This window comes from Argiope bruennichi, chromosome X2 (genome assembly GCF_947563725.1).
Source record: "Argiope bruennichi chromosome X2, qqArgBrue1.1, whole genome shotgun sequence".
Taxonomy (NCBI): Eukaryota; Metazoa; Arthropoda; class Arachnida; order Araneae; family Araneidae; genus Argiope; species Argiope bruennichi.
In genome coordinates, this window is record NC_079163.1 from 39,589,543 (window position 1) to 39,612,468 (window position 22,926).

General features: G+C 28.1%; 1 protein-coding gene across 1 annotated transcript in view; it reads left to right on the forward strand.

The window, feature by feature from the left end:
- The first annotated feature begins 210 nt into the window (after nt 1–210).
- The window catches only part of LOC129960082 (insulin-degrading enzyme-like), a 98,395-nt gene continuing 75,679 nt past the window's right edge, over nt 211–22,926 (forward strand). The window contains exons 1-3 of the mRNA XM_056073176.1: nt 211–339; nt 12,821–13,005; nt 15,656–15,732. Of these exons, the coding sequence (XP_055929151.1) occupies nt 227–339; nt 12,821–13,005; nt 15,656–15,732 (375 nt within the window). The 5' untranslated portion in view covers nt 211–226. The remainder of the gene's footprint in view (nt 340–12,820; nt 13,006–15,655; nt 15,733–22,926) is intronic.

The window sequence follows — 22,926 nt, forward strand, 5'->3', positions numbered from 1 at the left end:
ATTTGATTTGACGCCTAAACAGCATAATGACTAATGACTTGTTTTTGTTTTCACGAAGTTTAAATTTAATACAAATAATGGGTGGTATTAACACTATGTGTTTTCTCAAGAATTTTTCTAGGTTTCTTCTCTTGCTAACTGCATGGTTTCAAAGTAATTCTCTATCAAAAAGAGTAGCTTTTTAAAATTGAAAATGGCAATACTTTATCTGTTTATATTTTGCTGAATGGCATTAAAGATCTATGGAAGCGCTGCCTTGGATTTTTTAAGAAAGAATATTTCGACTCAATGTCATCGTAAGATTAAAAATTTGTATTTGAGAACATCTGTGGAAAAGAGGTAACATTTTTATGCACTGATTCATTCTAATACTAATCCACTTTTCGTCGTTGAAACTTTCTTTCACGATATTTCTATATATCGTTTTTTAAAAATTTTTTAAATGATGTTCGTTTACTTCTGGCTTCAACTAGTTTTTGGAAACGCAATTGAATGATATCGAGTATTTTTAAAAACTATTATCTATGAAATTTTTATTCATATGAAGTTGCTCTAATTTTATCTACAATCTGTGCTGAACCATAATTATTTAAGGTGAAAACCCGTTGTGAATGTATGACTTTTATTAAACGTTAAACAATTTTACATTGTTCCTATTAGAAATCCTGATGCTAACAAATAAAATTAATTTACTAATAATAATACCACCCATTTCTCTTATTTTCTTACAATTTAAAGATATTTTATAACTCTTCTTTAAGAATAATTAACTGTTCTTTGAGAATAATTATAAACCATTTATTTACATGGTAATGTATCTTTTATTTTATCACGAAGAATAGTAAAAAAATCTAATAGATTAAAAAAAAGTGAAACCTTGAATGAAATTTCATCATTTCTGTGTTCTGAATAATTATATTTTAATTATTGATAAATGGAGAATTCTCTGTGGATTTTGTAATATTGTTATGGTATCTATAATTGAACTCTGTTTATTTTTTTAAAAAAATATTTTGCATTTTTATTGTATTTTTTTAACTTTAGTTTTTCCTTCTCTAAAAAATTTAAATAGCATTTATTGATAATCAACTTTCATTGTAAGCATCTTGAGAGAATCTAAAATATGAATTCTGCATGAAGAAACAAATGTGATGATATTAAGAAATGATATGCTGATAGAACAGATACTACACATGCATACAAAAGGTCGAGATAATCAATTCCAGAAATAAAAGGATTTTGAATCAGCTATCAGTATTATTATACTTCTAGTCTATTGTTGTAGATATATATAATAAATTGAAATGCCTTTTAATTCACTCATATGTTGTTGTGAAGTGATTGTGTTGAAGAAAGAAGTTTATGTGATGGTCATTTTGTTAAAAATATTAATTTATAAAAAAATCAAAGCTGTTTCAAGAGATGAACTCCTTAACAAGAGATTTTTCTTTGATTTAAATTTAATTAAATGAAAAAAATTGATTAATTAAAATTTTTTTAAAGAAAATTTGGAAAAAAGAATTTTAAGATAAATTTTACTATCATATCAGGAGTAGCTTAAAAATTTTGTTGCATTATTATGTATCAGAATGTTATATAGCCCATTTGAAGTACAGTGATACTCTAAAGGTATAATCTTGATTTCGAAGTCGCATATTCTTATCATGAGTCTAAATTTCAGACTAAGATCAGTTTATCATGATGTGAAGATATATAGCAGTAAATTTGTTTGGGTGTTTAATAACTTCGCATTAATCAGTTATGATATTGAAATTTCATTGATGGAATGGAACTCTAGTGCATCTTAACTTCATCTTCAGATCACAAGTCAAAATTATAAACAAGAGCCAAGCTGTCCCATGTAGAAAGATGGTTGAATTTGAGGTCTTCTATAATTTATATACTATGACCACATTTCTGAGTGAAAGAAGGTACAACCAAGGAGGATCTAGAGCTATCAGTGCCTAAATGTAAGAAAGAAGGGGAAAAAAAAAAAAAAAAAAAAAAACAGAATTGCTGTACTAAACATACTCCAGATCTCTTGTCGGAGCCACTGAAAGGCTGATATCCTGGCCAACTGTGTGTAGAAATTTTAGCTTCATAAGGGAAGGTTGTATCCAAAGTTTCCAGCATGTGTGTGCCTTTTACACTCCTCCTTTAAAATAAAAGGTTTACTTATATGTAGGCTTTATTCTTTATGATGAGACCTATATTTTCTTAGCAAAGTAACTCAGAAAGATCATGGATCTGTTAATCCACTGTTATCTCAATCATATCCATGAGTTACTGTTAATATTTATTTACATAGAGATGACATTCTTTGTCTAATTGTTCACCCTTATGCAAGTGCAATGGATGTTTCCTTATCTTTCAGTATGATAATGCTATAAACCACACAGGATTCATTTGGTGAATAGTTATCTATGTGAACTAATTTTGTTTATAGTTTGGCTAGATTGTTCTCCAATCTTGAACAAGATGGAGCGTGTTTGAAATGCTGTAGAAAAATGTATTTCTATGTTTAACTCAAACTTGCAACTCTTTTAGGTCTGCAAAATACCTTGACTGATAAATAGTCTTTACTGCCAACCACGTTAATGAAAAACTATCATTTTTAAATTAAACAATTATCAAGGCGAGGGGGGAGGGGCATTTTTTTCTTCTTCTCTGACTAATTTGTGAAGTACTGTTTGATTTATGTTCTTGCCAAATTTTATTTAATCCAAATGAATAGAAATTTTACCAACACTATTTTTCTAATCTTCCATTAATTTATAAAACCAATGTAATTGATAATTATAACATAATGGCATATAATAAATTCATGAGAAGGGACATTCTGTTTTAGGAATGTTTTATTTTTTCCATCCAGATCAGAAGACATAGACATCTCAGGTACTTAAATGTCCCACTTACCATTTATGCAGTATTTTTCTATTCATTACAATTTCCAATATCCTGTAATTTATTATAAATCTGAATCACCAAAACTTGCCAAAAGGTTTATTGTAACAGATATACTTACCTGTTGTCTCTAAATCAGAAATATATTTATAACTGAACAGCTAAACAGCTATAATATTTTTATCAGACATAAAACTTGAAGTCTAGTGATTCAAAAAATAAAGTTAAAATTTTGACTTAAGCATTAGGGTAAAAGAATTAAATTGAATGGAAAATAAAGCTGTGTTAATAGTTCTGTACAATTTAAAGCCTTCTTACAATCATATGGAAAGCAATGTACCTCCAACAGATAATGCCCTCAGCAAAAACACCCCCCCCCTTTTTTTTTCTTTTCTGCATTTTATTATGGAGATCTGCTTGCACTTTTGCTGCTAAACGTTTTTATTCTTAAAATTAGTTACTTGTGTTTGTAGTTTTGTTCAATTTCAGATTTAAATTCCTGAAGTATCAATAAGATTTAGTAATTGAAAGCTTCTTAAAACACCTCCCCCTCCCTCTCTCTCTTTAATTCACTTAAATTCCAAAGAAAAATTTTAGCTTTATAAAGCAGAGTTGTGGTTCTTGTTTATTGCTTATGTTTTTTTTTTTCCCTTCTTATTTTCTATGTATCATATTGTGTTTGGTTCTTCATATTTTATTCATTTATACTGCATTGTTTATCATTCCAGAATTGAAAGAAGGATTGACAGTCTAATATGCACATTTTTGAAAACAATTTCACTTTCATTGCTGAATTATGTGAATTAACTTCCTTATTAAGAAAATGAAAAATAATGATTTAAAAGAATTCCTTTTACAGCTTAACAGCTGTCTCTCTCTAAAACTGGAACAAAATAAGCAGCACATACCATGTTTATTAAGATATGAATTAATGATATGTTCTGTGAGCAGAAAGTTATGAAATATTCCAGCATCCCCTCCCCTCGGTTGTTATTATCACAACTTTTTATTCTTGTTGATGAGGGCTACAGTCAACTTGCTAACATTAATATGGCATGCAGTACTAATCGCACACTTGACGAATATAATTTTTTTATTCAAATTTGCAAAATATTTTGAATGAAAAATAATTTTATTAATTTTAAGTAGCTGTCCTGAATGAATGTTTTTTTTTTTTTCTTTTCAAAAATTAAACACTTTTCCTTTTAAATATTTCTTAAATATGTGTAAAGAAAAGGAAATTTGAAAAGAGATGAAGTAAATTAACTTTTAAATTAAATCCATCGAAATAATATATAGGTCATGATAATGTAACTTTTTTCATATTGAAATTGATTCAGAATTCATACGACAGTGCATAGTTAGATGTTGGGTGGCATTAGCAGTTACTCTAGTCATGCAATTGTGAGATCAAAAAAAAAAAAAAAAAAATTTCATTATCATTAAATTTAAAAAATTATTTTTGTATATTGAAAATTATTTATTAAACTTTTGGTTGAAAATATGAGATACCCTATTTAATGTGAACAAATGAATGAAAGTGTATTACTGGAACTGAAGAATGGTTCCTTGGGTCTAGCTTCCAAGTGTTTAGAAGAAGTAAATAATAATGACTTTAACAAAATCAAATTGCAGTTTTTTGGCTGGGCATGTATCATGGCACTATTGTCAGGGAATGCGAAATCTGTTAGTTATGTGTATGAGAAAAGTATGTTATGTTTAAACTCTTATTCCACAGATTCTTAAAAATTAAAATGCTTCTAATCCAGTGTGGGAAAACATGCTGTCCTTTTTACAATTTAGGAACTAATTCAAGCAAGATTTTTAAAAAAAATAACAAATAACTTTTTATTTAAGAACTATGGTAACCAAAATTAAATTTATTTAGAAGAAAGCTTGTTATGACCTTTTTCAAAGATTGCTTTTTAAAGATGGAAGCATTTTGCTAGGAATCTGCGATCAAGGGGAATAATTTGATTTTATGGTCAATAAGTTATGTAATTTCTTTTCAAATATAAACTCTAAAAATTTTTGAAACTTAAAAGAAAAACTAAAACTTTTAAAATTGACATTTTTTTTTTTTTTTTTCAGTTTTGCAGAATTAAAAAAAATGTTGTAACAACAGTTCTTCATTCACAGATAGGATTTTTCGACAAACTTTTGCTATATTGAGAGGTTGATAAGAGTGGTTTTTGTGGATCTTAAACAGGCTATTTCTTTTCTAAGAGTATGCCCTCGGGAGTTTTCTGTAACTTCTGGTGAGGATTTCAATTCATCTATACTTTTTGTTTTTCTTTGAATTAATAGATTGCGCTAGAGTTTGTTTTGGAGTTGCGTAGAAGGAAAAATTTTGTTCTGATTAGGAGTGGTTCTGCGGTGTTAATTTAAAAGATACATTTTCACTGTAGGCAGGTGGTGCTTTTTGTTTCGTCTATTCTGTTGTCTGGGGTAGGTTTTGTCTTTCTTCATTTATTGCACTTATCTTCTTTTGGGGATGAGCTTGGTTTCTAATATATGTTTAATGGCTTCCTTTCTGTATGTTTACTAATTATTCTGAGACCTGTAGTTTCACAGGATTTTCGGATTACGAGGGGACAGTTTTTTATAAGTCTGACTCCTCCCAGAAAATCCCCGTCAGAAGGTGGCATTGGATAATTTTGGTTGCAGTTGTTTTCTTTTTTACCTTGATGTACTCCAATATAATGATTTATATTTTCAAAGATTTCTCTATATCTGGCCAATGTATACTTGAAAATCCGCTGATGGCTTTAGAAAACAGCTGTTAATGTATCAGTTAACATCGCAGGCTATTTCAGGTTTCCTCTTAGTATACATGAAAGTAAAATTTTTAAAACCTTCTTATTCATACTAATTGATAGTGGCATCTTTTGAAGCTAGTGACAGGAAATTAGGAATAGAATATTATTCCTATTGTAGCAGGTGCATGTAACTCGACTCGTAAAGAGCAAGCAATGAAAATTATCATCGCTGGGTAACAAAAGAATTTATCGATTATTATTTTACTTTTTAAAATTCTGTTTTTTAATCCTCATTTGGAGAAATATATTATTGATGAAATAAAAGTTATATTAATGAGTGAGAATTTTCTTCGTATTGTTTCAAATTGGTGACCCTAACGTGATTCGAACATATAACCTTCTTATTTGGAGGCACATCAGAAGATCTCTCCCAAGTTTATGTGAGCAGAGTAAAAAAGGGAAATGCTTATACTTGTTGTAAAGTGTAAATGGAATCCATTCCAAGTAATCAGGAACTTAATTTTAAATATTACTCTTTTAAATTTGTCGTTAGCCGAGAAGCAAATTGTACATGCGATTTGTTAATGCGTTGCTCCTTTCTAAAATTTTCCAGGAAAACTTGAACAGTCAGCTCAAATTCTCATAATACTATCGAGTTTACTACTTCATGATTATTAAGTTCGTTATCTGTAATGTACACAATGATGTTGGATGCCCTTTCATCTAATAATTTAAGAGTATTTCCGCGTTCAGTTTTTCAGGCACATTTTTCGTTACGAAAGATCTCTGAAGGGATGGGGGGAAAAATCCCCGTTTCTTTCGGTTTTCAAAGAATATTAATTGTCAGATTGTTTATGCTTTTTATTAAATCTTCTGAGGAAGAATTCTGACTATCTGTTTCGGTTTTCACAGCACTTCTGCTTCCGTTTGAATTAGATTTAGATTTAATCACTTCTAACTAAGGCTGGGCGATGACCGAACTTCATCATCATGATATTATAGTCCAACACATATCGATATTTTTCGATATATCGTGATATCATTTATTTACAGCTATTAAATGTTAAAAAAATCATCTCTTAACATACTGACTAATCAGAACTACTCCACATAAAAGGAAGTTCCAATTTGTATTTAAAAAAACATTCGTGTTCTTTTCAATAAAAATAGTTGGAAAATAATTGTGTTAAAACCCCTTTCATAAAATGTGTCAATGCCAAAACAATGTCTGCATGTTACAATTTATCATATTACGTTTCTCCAACAATATAATAATTTTTAAAATTTTTACCTTTCTACCTGCTGATTAAAAAGAAACCCTTCAGTTTTTTTTTGTTTTTTTTTTTACATTTAAAAAAAAAGAAAAAAGACATAATAATGCTTTTAACAAGTAAAATTAAGTAGTTTTAAAAAAACCGAATTCGGAATCTGATGTCTTGAAAAATTAATGTTGTATATGAATTACATAAATTTGTATTCTTATTTTAATAATATTATTGGCAGATTTAATTAAAATATGCGCTAGAATTTTAGCAATCGGTATATTAGATAATTGACATTAATGATTCAGTTTACTATTTCAAAATTAAAAAAGAGACGAAAAATGATAATTTCCGAATAAAACATTAATAACAAATATTACGGACGAATGATGTAATACATTAAAGATTTTAGAAAAATGCTTGATCAAATGGAGACCATTATGGCCATTATATACCATCATATTATAAATATGATGTAATGATATCATCATCATTAATATAAACTCGGTGAAAAAATAACCGTCATACAAATACAAAATTATGTTTTTGAATATTAAAATGCTAGCTAATTATCTATTATTTCCAATTATTTTGTCAACATTTTGGCATATTATGAAATTTGAAATGAAATAAAAATTAAAATATAAAAAATTAAAATGAAGGAGAAAGATTAAAAAAAAATATTATGTAAAAGAAAACAGTTAAAAAATCTTTAGAAGAAACATTAAAGAAACATTAAAATATCTTTAGAAGAAACATTAAAATATCTTTACATTAAAAACAGAAAAATAATAATTTCACAAAAAATTTTTTAAGTCCACTGAATACAGGAATTTTTAAATCAATTCAAGATACTGTATATTTGAAGAAAAAAAAAAAGAAAGAAAAAGAACATGAATTAAAAAGAAAACTCTTTTAAACCGCGTGAAAATTTGAAAAAAAAGCGCAACATATAATCCAATAACATAAAGTGAAATAAATCGGAGTAATAAAATTTATCCATTAAAAATATAATGTTGTAATAAAAAATATATTATGAATTTGGAAAAGAGCTTTTTTTAAAATATATATATATATATAAAACAAGAAGAATTATGCACTTAAGCTATAAACTATTTAGAATTATAAAATAACATGCTACAGAAAAGCATGCGGATAAAAAAGAAAAGAACAATACGTGTTTTTCACCAATATGCGAAACAATGCCTTGAAATAGAAAAAAAAAAAAAAATCGTAAAACATTGCCAACACCGATTCTCTTTAGCCATTAAAATTTGACCAATGTCAAGCAAAAACATTGCATGACTGATTCATGCAAATTTGATATATATCGAAAGTTTGATTGATAAGTATTGGCAGTTCGATATGTATTGAAAATTCGATAAGTATCGGCCGTGCGATCAAGGCCCATCGAGCGCTCAAACTAGTTTCGAAAGGAGTTGGAATTTCTGAGTCCTAATGGTAATCTTTTTAGAAGGTGTTGATGATGTCCTGAGATGATGGCGATGTTCATATTAAACATATTTGCTCTGAATTTCAAATTTAAATCAATGTATTTTAATTAAATAATAATTAATATCTTACTTAATGTTTTAATTGAACTGTAATTTCGTAGTTAGATAAAAGCTATAAGTTTTTTTTAATAAAATAATTTTCAGTATCTGTTTCTGAACAGATGCATTTCAATTCAGTTATTTGTATCATTTTTAAATGTTATTCATAAAGGTATTAAAAATTATTACATAATTGCTTTACCACTATTTTTGGAAGATATTTCGCATGTTTAGAATGAATAAATCAGTAAAAAAATTTGCTTGATTGTAAATGAAAATAAATGATACATAATTATTTTATTATATTTAAAAATAAATTTGTTGATGCGTTCATTCAGTTAGGGAATTTAAAACAATTTATTCCAAAATGACATACCTATAAGTAGTATTTTTATATATTAGAATATGACAGTACTTATAGAAATATTAACAGAAATTAAATATGTAGATGAAAAGCAATGAAGAGCAACAAAAATTAACACTAAACGGAAACCAAAATGAAATCGGAAGCTCAAATTAATTTTAAATATCGATTTATTGTATTCCAATTTATCGTGAACCATGATTCGTGATGACGATACCGATAAATCGAAATTTTGCAAAAACTGATATCGAAAAAAATCAATTTTTTTTCTCGATAAATCGGAAATCGGCACAGCCCTACTTCTAACTCAAATTTGAATCTTTCTATTATAATTTATTTTTCAATTTCAAAAGTTCTAATACTTGCTTCTTCACCAAACTTTATTTTACTAAGCCCACTATTAATGAAATCTTTCACAAATTCCTCATCATCTTTTAACGATGTAGAGTTTTTAATAAATTTTTAAGTTCACTCGCTTTGGCGTTTGGTGATATATCATCGCACAATTTGTCGACAGGCAGTCTGAAGTCTTCTCTGAGGCGAATTTTAAATATTTTCATCACAATTCACTATCACCACAAAAATGAAAAATAGTACAATGATAATCGGTAATCCAATAAAATGCTCGTATGGCTAGTAATTTCACCGGCTCGAAGGACCAATGTCTGCTGTGATAGCTCATTAAAACACACACACACACACACACACAATTTTTCTTCTCACATTTTAATTTTCACTACACTGTGCACAGATATACATGTTACTCACTCAACAAAACACTACTTATATATAGCACTTGAGAATTAGGCACAGATGTGGCACCCCACCCTCTGCGTACTTCAATATTCTTTATACTTAGCACCCTCTGCGTACTTCAATATTCTTTATACTTAGCATGCCCTAACAAACATTAATGCAATGGGCAATTCTTACTCTTTGCCTGTTAAAATATAGCAGTTCTTTAATATTTATTTTCCTATTATATTTTAGGTTAATAGTTCGAACACAGTTAAGTTTCTTTTACATTTCATGTGAAATCCTATTGTAAAAGTTTTCTGTTCATTCTGGGCTTTAAGAGAATCATTCCTTCTAATCACTCTCGGCTTTTCTTTTTCTAAACTGTACAGATAATGTAAGGATTCCACTTCTGTGGCTTGTCCGACGAGGTTTTTTCAACTTAGTTCATCTCAGTTTTTATTGTATTGAACTTGTTATCATTTGGCGCTAAGATTAATTAAATTATTAATTTTATAAAATTAAAATTATTAAATTAAAAATTAAATTAAATTAAAATTATTAAAAAATTAAATTAACATTATTAATTTTATTGTTGAATTTTTAAGATCAATGGGATTTCGTAATATTTTATCAATCTTTTTTAATCTTTTCATTTGATTTAGGACCTTCCTTTATCCCATTTATTTATTTTGGTTTCGTTATCATCACTTCAAACCCGATCTGCATAAGTTAACACAGTCTTCGCCGACTTTGCGCTTTAATGACAGTGCCCTGAGTCATGACGACATGCTTGATTATTGCATGTCTTCATGTCCTTCAATCATGGTGGTCAAATCACATCAACAGCTTCAATATTTAGAATTCTGTGTATTTTTTTAAGTATTTTAGCGATCTTTGCCTATAGAGCTTCCAGATTTGTTTCTGAACACTAATAATCCTCAATATCAAGTCAGCTAATTACTTGCAATGCTATGTTTCTTGCACTATGTATAAAATGTGATCCTAGGTTTGTGTGCTCTCGCCTTTCTTACTTTTTGTATGAGTTCTTGGTATGGAATGAATTACTCTTTTAAGCATTAAAGTTAAATCTTTATTTCCGATTCATTCATATCTAATAATTTTTTAACACTCCGAGCCCGACGAATATTCAAACCTGTACGTAGGCTCGTTATATATATACGATATTCATATCCTTTCTATCAGTGAAAAATTTCTGCAAATCAGAATTATCTCTTTATTCAGTTTTTCAATGATATCTGTCACTCTCATCAGGTGTCTAGCCAATTTCTGTTTTATGCGAGCATGAATAATAATTAATTTTTATTATGCAAGCTTGGAATTTTTTTAAATCTCGAAGTGTTTATGAATTCATTTATAAATAGTATTAGGTTATTTATTTCTTTGTTCCAGCTTTTGTATTTAGCAGCTCATTTTTGCATATTTGTTTTGTTTTGTTAATGGATTCACATTTGTTTTAATCCGATTTTAATTATAAATTGAAGTTGTCAATTTTCTTTCAGTGTTATTTTTATTTTGTATGTGGCATTGCATTTCCGCGAAAAACACGGATTTCAAAATTTTCGGAATCGAATTTTATCATTCTGGGAATTGATTCATTTCCTTTTATATAATGATCCCATAATATTTTTAATATCCCAAATACTTTTTATATAAATTGATTCATTTTATTATTCAGTTATGCTTATTTTACTTCTCTGTGTTTATGTTTGAGACAATTCATTATTTTATAAAGGTCAGTTTTTTTTTTTTTTTTTTTTTTTTGTTCCGCTGTGTCGTATTTGATTTATTTTTGTTAGTTGACCATTATTTTTTTTTTAATCCGATTTTAGTGACTAGTTTTGATTTGACTGTTCGTGAACATTAGAGATAGAGAAGATTCCACTGTTAGGGAACAAAGCTTTTAGTGTTACTATATATTTACATCTGAAATATTCAAGTATTAATTGCATATTTCCTTAGCACTCTGACAATATCCATAAAATTTTCTATTGCAATTTTCGTTAGTTAATCTGCGATATCATATCTAAGATATTGTTAATAGGGTAATAATATGTCTAGATGAGCACATCTTCTAGTTGTTTAAAAAGGATATTTGGACGACTTATCTTTCACTACAGTATTAAATAGGTAACCTTACTGTTTTCTCTGTTTTGGTATTTGACTATGGTCGAAGAAATGCAGGATTAAAAGTTTATTTTAATTTAAGCTGAACTACTGTTGGTTTTGAGGAATTAACATATTTAATTGAATATTTGGAGTCCTCTTTCATAGAGATTTCATCTCTCATGTGTACGTGTGTAATTGTAGGTTAAAAAGATTACTTTTTTTTTTTTTTTGATATCAATTTTTTGCAGCAGCATTTCTTTACGTTTCCTTTTAGTTAAGTCCTATTTGTATTGTACATAAGATTATTTACTCTATAAAAATTGTTGGAACTGTACGTAAAATTATACTAAATCTTTCAGTAGTGAAATTTAGGCATCAAATTACTTCGCAAAATGGCATTAATGCGGAGAAACTTTTAGTTATATTTATTCAAAGTACATTTTTGTCTGTTAAATTCATCGTGTCAAATAATTAATTTGAAACGAGTTATAATTTTTGTTAGCATTCATACTTTACAGAAATAGATATTTGAATTTGAAAACATTTAGTAAACCAAAAGTGGTATCAAACTATATGTTTAAAGATTTTATTTTGAAAATTTATTTTTTTTTATTATTTTTGTTATGGTTTTACTTGAAATAAAATATTGATTTTAAAATTCGAAACAAAGTAAGAATTGATAAAGTTCTTGATTATTAGAAACTGCTTAAATGTTTTTACTACTATTTCATTTAATGAAAAAATTTCAAAATCGTTGTCTTTCCCTCCTGTCTTTATACTTATTAGAACTGTCTAACTTTATATTTAAAAGGGGAAAGTGATGCAAAATATTTACAGAAAGTGGGTAGTCTGAAATTCTTTTTATTTATTTATTTTTTAAACATTTTAAAACTAGTGAGACCTGAATATGATTTAATGATGATAATAATATATAAAAATATTTCAGACTGTATTCATGATCTTGTTTGAAACTTCCCTTTTATTCGTATTTTGATATCTGAACTGTTTGTTATTTCTTGTGTATGGATTTCAGTTTTTTTGTTACCTATTTGTTATTAAAACTAACTTTACAGTTATTATGTGTGGTGAAAATTCTTTTGTTTATTTTTAAAGGTCTTACATTTGCACTACAATGATTTTGAAAGATCAGCTAGTATCAAAGGTTTATGATAATATCATCAAATCAGAAGAGGACTCCAGGCTGTACCGGGGATTAGAACTAAGTAATGGAATGAAAGTACTATTGATTAGTGATCCTTCTACAGATAGGTCTGCTGCTGCACTGGATGTTCAGATTGGTACGTTTTAAAGCGTATTAAAATTAATCTCTCTCTTTCTCTCTCTCTCTCTCTCTCTCTCTCTCTCTCTGTCTGTGTGTGTGTGTGTGTGTGTGTGTGTGTGTGCGCGTGCGTGTGAAATGGAGTAAAGAATAAAAAGTTTCAAAAACAGTTACTTATAAAAACTCATTTGTAATTAGAATATTTACGAAAATTTTAGTTCATTTTAATTTAATAAATAAAACATTGCTTATATATAATAAATCCTGGCAAAATGTGCATTTTATTTTAAGGTAAAAGAAAATTCTTTGATGGCATTATTTGTGATTAATAGTTTAAAATAGAGGGAAAAAAAATCAGAAAATGCCATTTGTTTTCTTTAAAATATGTGAGAAAAAATATGTTTGAGTTCTTGTGATTTACCCTATGGGCCAATCGAATTGTCTTCGGTATGGAAAAAAATGCATATTTTTATTTTTATTTCTTGAGGTTGTTGAGTTAGCCGTCCAAAATATACCACTATAACGTGCATCCGGATGAAGGGAGGAGTTGAAATATTAGTTTACCGCATTTTATTTAAAGGTTGTTAATCTGAGAGAAAAATATTAAATTACAATTTTTAAATTAGATTTAATTCAGAAAAATTATTCACACTGAGGTGTGTGTTATACATGAAGTTATTATCTGGTAAAGAATCCGGAGCTATGTCTGAATTACATTTCGAAAAACCGACTTTATCGAAGAGGTGTGGGTGGGTGGGAAGTTGTCGAAAAAATACTTATAAATAAGTTTCTCCTTTTCTTTGATTTGCGAGACTTTGAAGCAAACAGAAATGATATGTCGGAGGCGTTTGTATTTAAAAGATTTGATTAATTACTGATTATCTTAAATACTAACAAAGATAGAAGTTAGACTAAGTGCGAGTTGCTGGACATACCGTTGGAACCAAAAACGGTCAAAATTGCACACTTAGGAGGGTAAAATGTACACCTAGGATCCGTTTTTTTTTTATTATTAATTATTTAAAATTAAGTCTGATTACTTCACCAATAACTTGTAAAAATTTACCGCACAAAGATTACTTTTGTAATATTTTATAGTGCAAGTAATTTTCTTTCCAATGACGCTTAAGATATTTTCGATACTTGTACGATGTTTAGTCTCATTTTTGCAGCATTTTTTTAATTGTAGTTATCTCTGGTGAAAGTCGCTCATAGGGATTATGTTACCTTTTTCTTGACGGTTAGAAGGCATAAAGAAACAGGTTATGTAGGATTAAAATCTGGGGGTGGGGTGGAATTTTGTGGTTTATTACAAGAAAAATGTTTGATACTTTATTGAGGTTTAAATAAGATTAGCAAAATTGTCGGCTTTTTTATAAATTTTCAAATAGTTTAATAAATTTTAACCGAATTTTGAACAAAACCTTTTTTAACTGACTTTAAAATGCTGGAAATATCATTTTTTGTTGATATCAAACTTAATGCCATGTAGGGTTTTGTGATATTTTATAAAATTTTTAGTCTTTAATTAAAATTTGTATCGTTTAAATGCTCTTCTGTAATACAAATTATAAGGATTATTGCATTTTTTAAAAATTTCATGTGATATCTTTTTTATTTTTTATACTTGTATTATTTTAGTTATGTGACAAGAAGTTTAATCGGTTGTTGAGAAATGGCTGCTGATAACTGCATTTATTTACAATTCTATTAACATTATACTCATAAACTATTCTGTACTACTCAAAAGTTTTAAAATGATGTAACTGAAGATGATCTGTGATTACTTTTTATTCTGGGTGCACCTGAATTTCATTTTTCTTTTTAGAACTAGTTTTTGATTTAAAAAGCGTGTAAAAATTTACAGTTTGAAATATTCATTCAATTTATTGTAATTTTTTATAATTTTTAATGCTATCTGTTATCTTTTAAGTTTGATAGTTTGCAATATTCAGAAATTTCAATTGGGAATTGCTTTCTTAGATAGCTTTAATTCCAATTTATTAAAATCAGATTAATATAAAAAGGACAATAAATTTATACATTTATTGATATAACTAAATAATTATAAATAATAAATTGGTCAAACCAGTTGTTCACTAAAAGTGATAAGTGCTTTATAAATGGTTTGATAGAGTAAATTATAATTTTTTTTGTTCCTATAAGCGATATTCATCATATTTTTATCCTTCACTGTTATATTTTTGTAATATAACTGATTTCTGTTTTATTTTAAAGTAATATAATAATTAGTAATATAGCTAGCTTATGTGTAGATGTGATTTGTATTATATTGTTGATATCTGTAAATTATATGAATATTTGTCATTCAGAAAGTTGGCAGTTAAAGTAGAATTATGATTGAGATCAAATTGGTGGGATTAAGTATTAATGGAAGCTACATCAATAAATTTTTTTAAAATAAGAAAACCTTTCATTTTTAAGACGTTTATATTGATTTTACATGCTAATTCTTCAAAATTCCTTAATATTAATAGTATATCTGATGCTTTCTTACTGTAAAATAAAACATTTAAACAATAATACTAGTTTATATTATATTATTTGAATTTTTATTAAATAAATAAATGTTGATTTGAAGATATATAGAATAACATTGTGACATGTTTTCTCTTTAGTTTTAAATGAAATTTTTATGTTTAATTTAGGTTTTATGTCTGAACCTCGTGAATTCCCAGGACTTGCACACTTCTGTGAGCACATGTTGTTTCTTGGTACAGAAAAGGTAGGTGATAGTTGTTTATTATTTTTCTTTATAAAATTATTACTTTAGATATTTGATATTTTAGAATTTTTTATATTTTGTAATACTTCTGGTTTTATATTATTATCTACTTTTCATTTGGTTAAGCTGGTTAATAGGTACAATCCATTAGAAATGCATCCTAACACTTACTATTCTCAATCTTCAAATGTTAAAACCGGGTTGTCACGGCACCGGAAAAATACTGAGAATTTAGAAATCATCTAAAAAAACAGGGGAAATGCAGATAAATTTGAAAATTTCCACAAAAGCCTCTTATGGAAATTTTCCTTTACGGATTTTAAGATCCTCCCCCCCTTTTTCCCTCTAAAAAATCCCACACTCTGAACATTTCGAGAATAAAAGATCGTAGCCACAGCACAGAAAACGAAACAACTGTGTAATCTCGGACACTCACCTCTTTTCTTTTTACTCCCCCTTTTTTTCTGTATAGATCAGTTTAATTTCGATTTCAGAGTCAGTTGTTCTCTTTTCATGAGATTCCTGGATTGCAGTATGAATAGGCCAAATGTAAATTTAAAATTTTTAATATTTGCAAAAGAAGAAAATGACTGTGTCATAAATCTAGGTACTTGTGAACTACACTAATCCATTGGGCATTTCAGTATGAGCATAAATCTGAATGGAAAGTAGGTGTTATAAGAGCAATGTATAGAATATTTAAAGATAATCCAGCTAGACGTGCCGATTTCCTTTAAGTTGCTGATTCTTTAGAATTTTCATTGAAGTTTTGTTCTTTCCACTGGGTAGAAAATATCAGTGTTTGCGAAGTATTCTAAAAGTTTTTGGCAACATAAAGAAATACATAGATTTCAATTTAAAAATTTTTTTCCTGGATCTGCTAAATCCTTAGTGCTTGTTAAACAGTTTATGAAAAATATTGTCAAAAGAAGCAAAAATATTAAATTCTTATTTTTGATAGTACTTGGTGTTCCTAAAAACTTAAAATATTAGAATAATGACTACGAGTTATTTTATTACTAGTGGAATTAATAAGACTGAAAAAAAGATTCTTTTTGGCAGAGTGTTTTATATTTGTGAAGAATACTATAAAAAATATTTGAAGGCATGTCCAAAAATTTTACTGTTTTAAAAACTGCGTCTTGTTTAAATCTACATTTATTGAAGAACCTTGCTTTTTCCACTCCTTAAAACTATGGAATGCTGTTATCCCATTATAATTAGCACGAGTGCTGTTCGTACATATCCTCTTATATACTGTCTGTCCATGACAAGAATATTGGTAGACAATCGTCTATGTTTACGGCGGGCGCTATAGAAACAGATTGCGGTAGGGATGATCCATTTTCAATGGGTGGAATCGGAAAGAAGTCTGGGGGGGTATTCTTTTTCTTGGCGTCAATGTGAAGCGATAACAGAAAATCTATTGCTCATTCGTCTTCTCGCTTTAATCGCAGTTGCACGTATCTTTATATTCGCTTAACTTATTTCTTTTATATTTTATTAATCTTTTCTTTGGTTAATATTAACTGCATTTTATTATTTAATAATTTTTTTTTTTTTTTTGTCTCGTAAATTTTGACATCCTTTAAAATGCCTTTTCGATTTAAGAAAGGGGAGACTTTAAAATCACAAGCACGTAAAATTGTGCATAATGTTGCAGAGTTCTGCTCCGAAGAAGCTGCAGCAAAATCTTTGAAGGTTCCTCTTCCACAAGCCATGAAAAGAGCTGCTCAGGCGACTGGAGTGTCGGAAGGCACTATTAGGAAAATTAAAAATGAAGTTTCGACACTGCACAAAACGGAAGTTTTGAGTACTCCTGGAAAGCACCGTAAAAGGCCTATTGACCGAAATTGTGAAATTGACGACTTCGACAAATGTGTTATTCGTCAAACAGTTCAAGATTTTTACGTCCAGCAAAAGAAAGTGCCTTCTTTAAGAAAATTACTTCCCGTATTGAGAGAGAAGTTGAATTTTCATTGGAATAAGGAATCATTGAGGAAAGTTTTGCATTCAATGAATTTTCGCTGGAAGAAATGCGCGAATAAAAGAAAATTTCTCATCGAAAGACCTGATATTGTGTTTTGGAGAAACAACTACTTGCGAAAAATGAGGCAGTACAGAAAAAGTAAATGCCAGATAGTTTTCATTGATGGAACGTGGGTCGACAGTAATCTAACATTTAGAAAATGCTGGCAAAGTGATACAATTTCAGGAGCCGAAATAAATGTAAATTCCAAAAATCGATTGATCATTGTGCATGCTGGCTCGTCCACGGGATTTATTCCTGGCGCTCAATTAATTTACAAAGCGTCAACTAAAACTGGTGATTATCATGGCCAAATGAATTATGAAAATTTTGAGAAATGGGTGTTGGAAAAACTCATTCCAAATTTGCGCCCAAAAAGTGTCGTGTGCATGGACAATGCTCCATATCACACAAAAGTTGCAAATCCGACACCTACCAAATACAGTACGAAGAAAGAAATGACCGATTGGCTGATTAATAACGGAATAGAATGCGATATGAAAATGAGGAAAGCGGAACTGTATTCGCTAATTGATAGGAATCGCCCTAAAGAAATCATATATAAAATTGACAGCATAATAAAAGAAAATGGGCATTATGTCTTGCGACTTCCCCCCTACCATTGCGATTTAAATGCGATTGAATACGTTTGGTCTTCAGTCAAAAGACTCATCAAAGAGAGAAATATAACAGGAGACTTAAGTTTAGAAAACTTACAGAATCTGTTGTGCGATGCTTTGGGCGGAGTGTCTTCCAAGGAATGGGAGGCTCATTGCCGTCATGGGGAAAAACTTGAAAATTCTTATTGGGAAAAAGATGGAATTTTAGAGGAAGTAGTAGACGAACTGGTAGTTCAAATTGGAAGTACTGAATCGGATTCCGATTCAGAAGAAACGGAATCATGTGACAGTGATTCAGAATTTTTTTAAGAAACTACACAACTGTCACTCGATCTCTGCTAGTTTTGTCATTTTAAAATAATATAGTTTTGCATTCTTTTAATCATAATTAATATATTTTATAAATAAAAAGTGAGTTTTAAAATTGCTTTTTTATTTCTTTTCGATTATTCAATTATAGATTATAGCAGAATGGAATTGTATTTAGTCTAATACATTTTGTTTCTGATACATTGTTATTATTTTCTATTTTTTTCATTAATGTGTTCTTGATTTCTACCATTCATGTTTGTGTTAATAATCAAAAGTTTCAGTTTAACATAGTTTTGATTGTCCTTATTTTTTAAGGTCTGTTTTATTTATTTATTTTGCAGATTTTACTAAATTTAAAGCATGAAATTTAGTTAGTTAATTGCTGATTAATTAATTTTTATAATTGTTATGATAATACTTTAAATTGTAGAAAGTGAAACGAAGAAAGAAACAATAGATTCTAATATTTATCAGGAAATAATAGAATATTTTAGCATGAAGTTACTATGGGCTAAATTAAGATAAAACCTTGGAAATTAATTAAATTGAAATTAGAGTTTAAAATATCATTACATATATACTTTTATAGCTTTTTCTGGATCAAAAACTTTTATTTAATGTTATAAACTGAAATTTAATAAAATAATTATCGTAAATTAGAATTTAACTTTTTAGCATAAATAAGATCGCCTTTTGAATTGATCGATATATGGAACTGGAAAATATAGAAATCCATTTCAAATGATATTTATAAAAAAAATGCACAGTTCAAACTTTTAAAGCAAATTATACTCAGCTGTTTGTATAAGTAAAATTAATTGATCATTCATTTTGAATTTTTTATTTGAAAAATGTATTGAAAATTTATTAAAAAAAAAGTTCTTGCAGGGAACTTTGAATTCCATTATTTTTTAAACTAGTATATTTCACAATTCAGTATTTTATTTTCATCGAAATTATTGAGTAATTTCCTTAAATCTACAGGTATAATTAATTTAGTTATCTACTATCACAATCATTGTCAAGATAAAAAAAAAAAAAATGAGGAGGGGAAAAAAAACCCGTTGTTTTAACCTTTTGCTCTTAGTGTTAAATAATAATTATGAGAAATTGTATTTATAGTTTAAAAAAAAAAAGAATTACTTTGAAATTCAAAATAGTGATTCTATTATGCTATATGAAAATATTTAGAGATTAAAACGATTTAATTTCTTTTCTGGAATTGAATGAGTATATGCAATTATTAAGAAGTAATTCTATTAAATTTTTATCGCTAAATATTATTCAACTATATAATGGTATGAAAAAATATTATATTATAGGTAGCGCATTACTTTTTTTTTCAATAAAATAAAGAAAAATAGTCATTTATTGAGACTTGTTGTCTCGCCTCTCGAGATTCCTTTCTACTCAGGTGCACTGATTGTGATAGTAAAACGGTAGCAGATATGTATTCTCAAACGGTATTGATAGGCTTTGAATAGAAATGTGAAGAACATTAGGAGTGAAGAATTTTCAACCCCGAAATGATAAAATGCATGCAGGAATTTGGATCCTTTATTGCTTCGAGGATACATTGAAAGGAAAAGCTCATTTATCACTCTTATTTGAATTGACAGCTCGTGAGAAAAATTTTTCTTTGAAATAATTGTATTTTTTTTTCAAGCCGGGGGAAATGAATAAATGGTAATCTGGAATACAAAAACAAACTTTTACCGCGGTTTTCGTAGAATAATGTAAAGCGATATTGGGCTTATTTAGTTGGGTTCCTTTAAGTCTGGGACATCTGGCACATGCATGAATGAACACTTGAATTATCTTCAAATTCAGAATACTTTTACATATAAACTTTGCGAAATTAATTATGCTGTAAAAAGCTTGTGCATATTGAAAATAAGTTACAAATCACAGTTTGATTTTTAAAAATCTGAAAATTGATAGTGTGGTAATCGTTAATTTTGTGTTTCGGGAAATAGTATATACATCAGAAAAATAAATATAAATTTGGAAAGGTTTCAAACCTATTTAACAATGAGCATTTTACTTTAAAACAAAATAAAAGCACTTTTATAAAATTTATGAAATAAGTACGATTAATTATGTTAAATTACGATTAATTATGTTAAATTAGATTACCTCGCGTTTGCTGCGGAGAATTTGATATTAATAACTTATATAAATTTAGAGCAAATGAAATGAAGACGATTAATGTTTTGTCATGCATGATTTTACTTAATTTTTTTTTTTTTTTCTTCTTGTGTAGTCGTTAGACATACAAATATTTATTCAGTTTTTCTATTTGATTTGTTTTGTTCTTTGTATACATATGACAGGAATGCCGGATATTTTCAATATTCCGAGTATGCAAATGATTTTCAGCTGAGTGAATTATTTTTTTAAATTTGTTTTCAAGAATTAAATGCAATAATACCAAATATCGCCACTTTGGCGCTAAACGTGCCAATGTAAGAAACTTGAATGAATTTCTACCTCTGCAAAATGAACTCTTCCTACAGTAACCTGTTTCTATAACGCCCGCCGTAAACATAGACGAATGTCTAGCAGTATTCTTGTCGTGGACAGACAGTAGCATATATGTACAGAGGAAACACATGGATTTTTTTTTTTTTTTTCCTTCTAGATTGGAGTGGCAGCTCTGTAAAATTATGGAAAAATGTGTTATTAGATTTAATGATGCGCCTTCTTTAAATATATATAAATTCAATTGGCTTATGGTGTTTCATATTTGTTTTCGTATCTTCATATTTTCTTTCGCTCGCAACTCATAATTTTTTTTTTCCTTTTAAACAATTTCTTATGTTAAGAATCCTTTGAGTATGAATTTTCAGATAATTTGACCCAAACAACTGGAGATATACAAGAAAAGATTTATGGTGATGTCTCTTTATACATTTAAACTTTACTTTCTATGTTTCATCAGTTGATTTGAAAATTTAACATTAATTCTTTTAATTCTTCATAAAAAGTGATGCATCGAATATTTAATTCAAAAGGTTTGTCAAAGTATAAGCTCAAAATTAAATGTGTTTTGTCATCTCCGTTTACAAAGAAAAATTTTAATATATTCGTTCATATTTTTAATTAGTTCTACTTTTACAAATCAGTCGTAATTCATTGAGAATTTTTTTTTTAAAGTCTTATTTTATAAATCAACAATTTTTCTGGTTTTTCTGTAGTTTGTTCTCGCCCTTTCTGATAAGTTGTGCATGAAAACAGTTTTTTTTTTCAGTGTTAACCAACTCAGATCTGTTGAATCGAATATTTACTCTTTTTTCTGTATTATAATTATGTTGAAAAGAAAAATTTTGTATTAATGTCCAATTTTTAGTTTGAAGTAGCATCCAAAGATCTATTTTTTTTTTCTTGTATCATCTAAATAGTATTTATCTCCTAGCTGATTCTTAAGCTAAATTGCGATGAATTCCCCCTTCTCCTTGAAAGGAATGGGAAGACTGAAATTTTACTCAATGTTTTTAATGATATTAAAAGCTCGTAATTCGATCAGTTCTGTCTACAGGAAACTTATTTTCTTTTTAAAATTAGCAATTGTGTTGCGATTAAAGTGGCACCTTTTAGAAGAAAATGCTGCTTAAAAAAGAAAGATGATGACAGAGGAAATGTAATTTAGATTAGTTTAATAAATACGGAACAAGTATCAAATTAAACTGTAAGAAACTAATTCAGTGAATGGTGAAAATAATTTTTCAAATTCTCCATGGGATAAAGTAAAGAAAGTTAATGAGTTTTTTTAATCCACAAATTAATAAAAATTACTTTTGACTGAAGCATATTAATGGAAATAGTTTACCCTGTTAGTATTAATAACTTAAAAATAGTGTTTGCATCACTTTATATATATATATATATATATATATATATATATATATATATATATATATATATATATATATTATGTTTGATAATTTATATTTATATTTTAAATAAATTCTTTTTGTACGGGCCTCTCAAAATGTAAATTTGTAACTTTAACTACCTTTTCCACTACCACTTAACATCAAGAGTTTCATTTAAATTTCTGATCTAGCAATTCTTTAGTTTCTTTTATAAGCTGGTGGGACTCTCTTATTAAGTGATTAAAGCCTAAGAACATTTTGCTACTCTTATCCTTATATTGCCTTTTGCTGGGGAGTATATGTGCAGCAGTTTTGTTAAAGATGGCCATGGTCTGGATATAGTGTAATCAATGTTTCC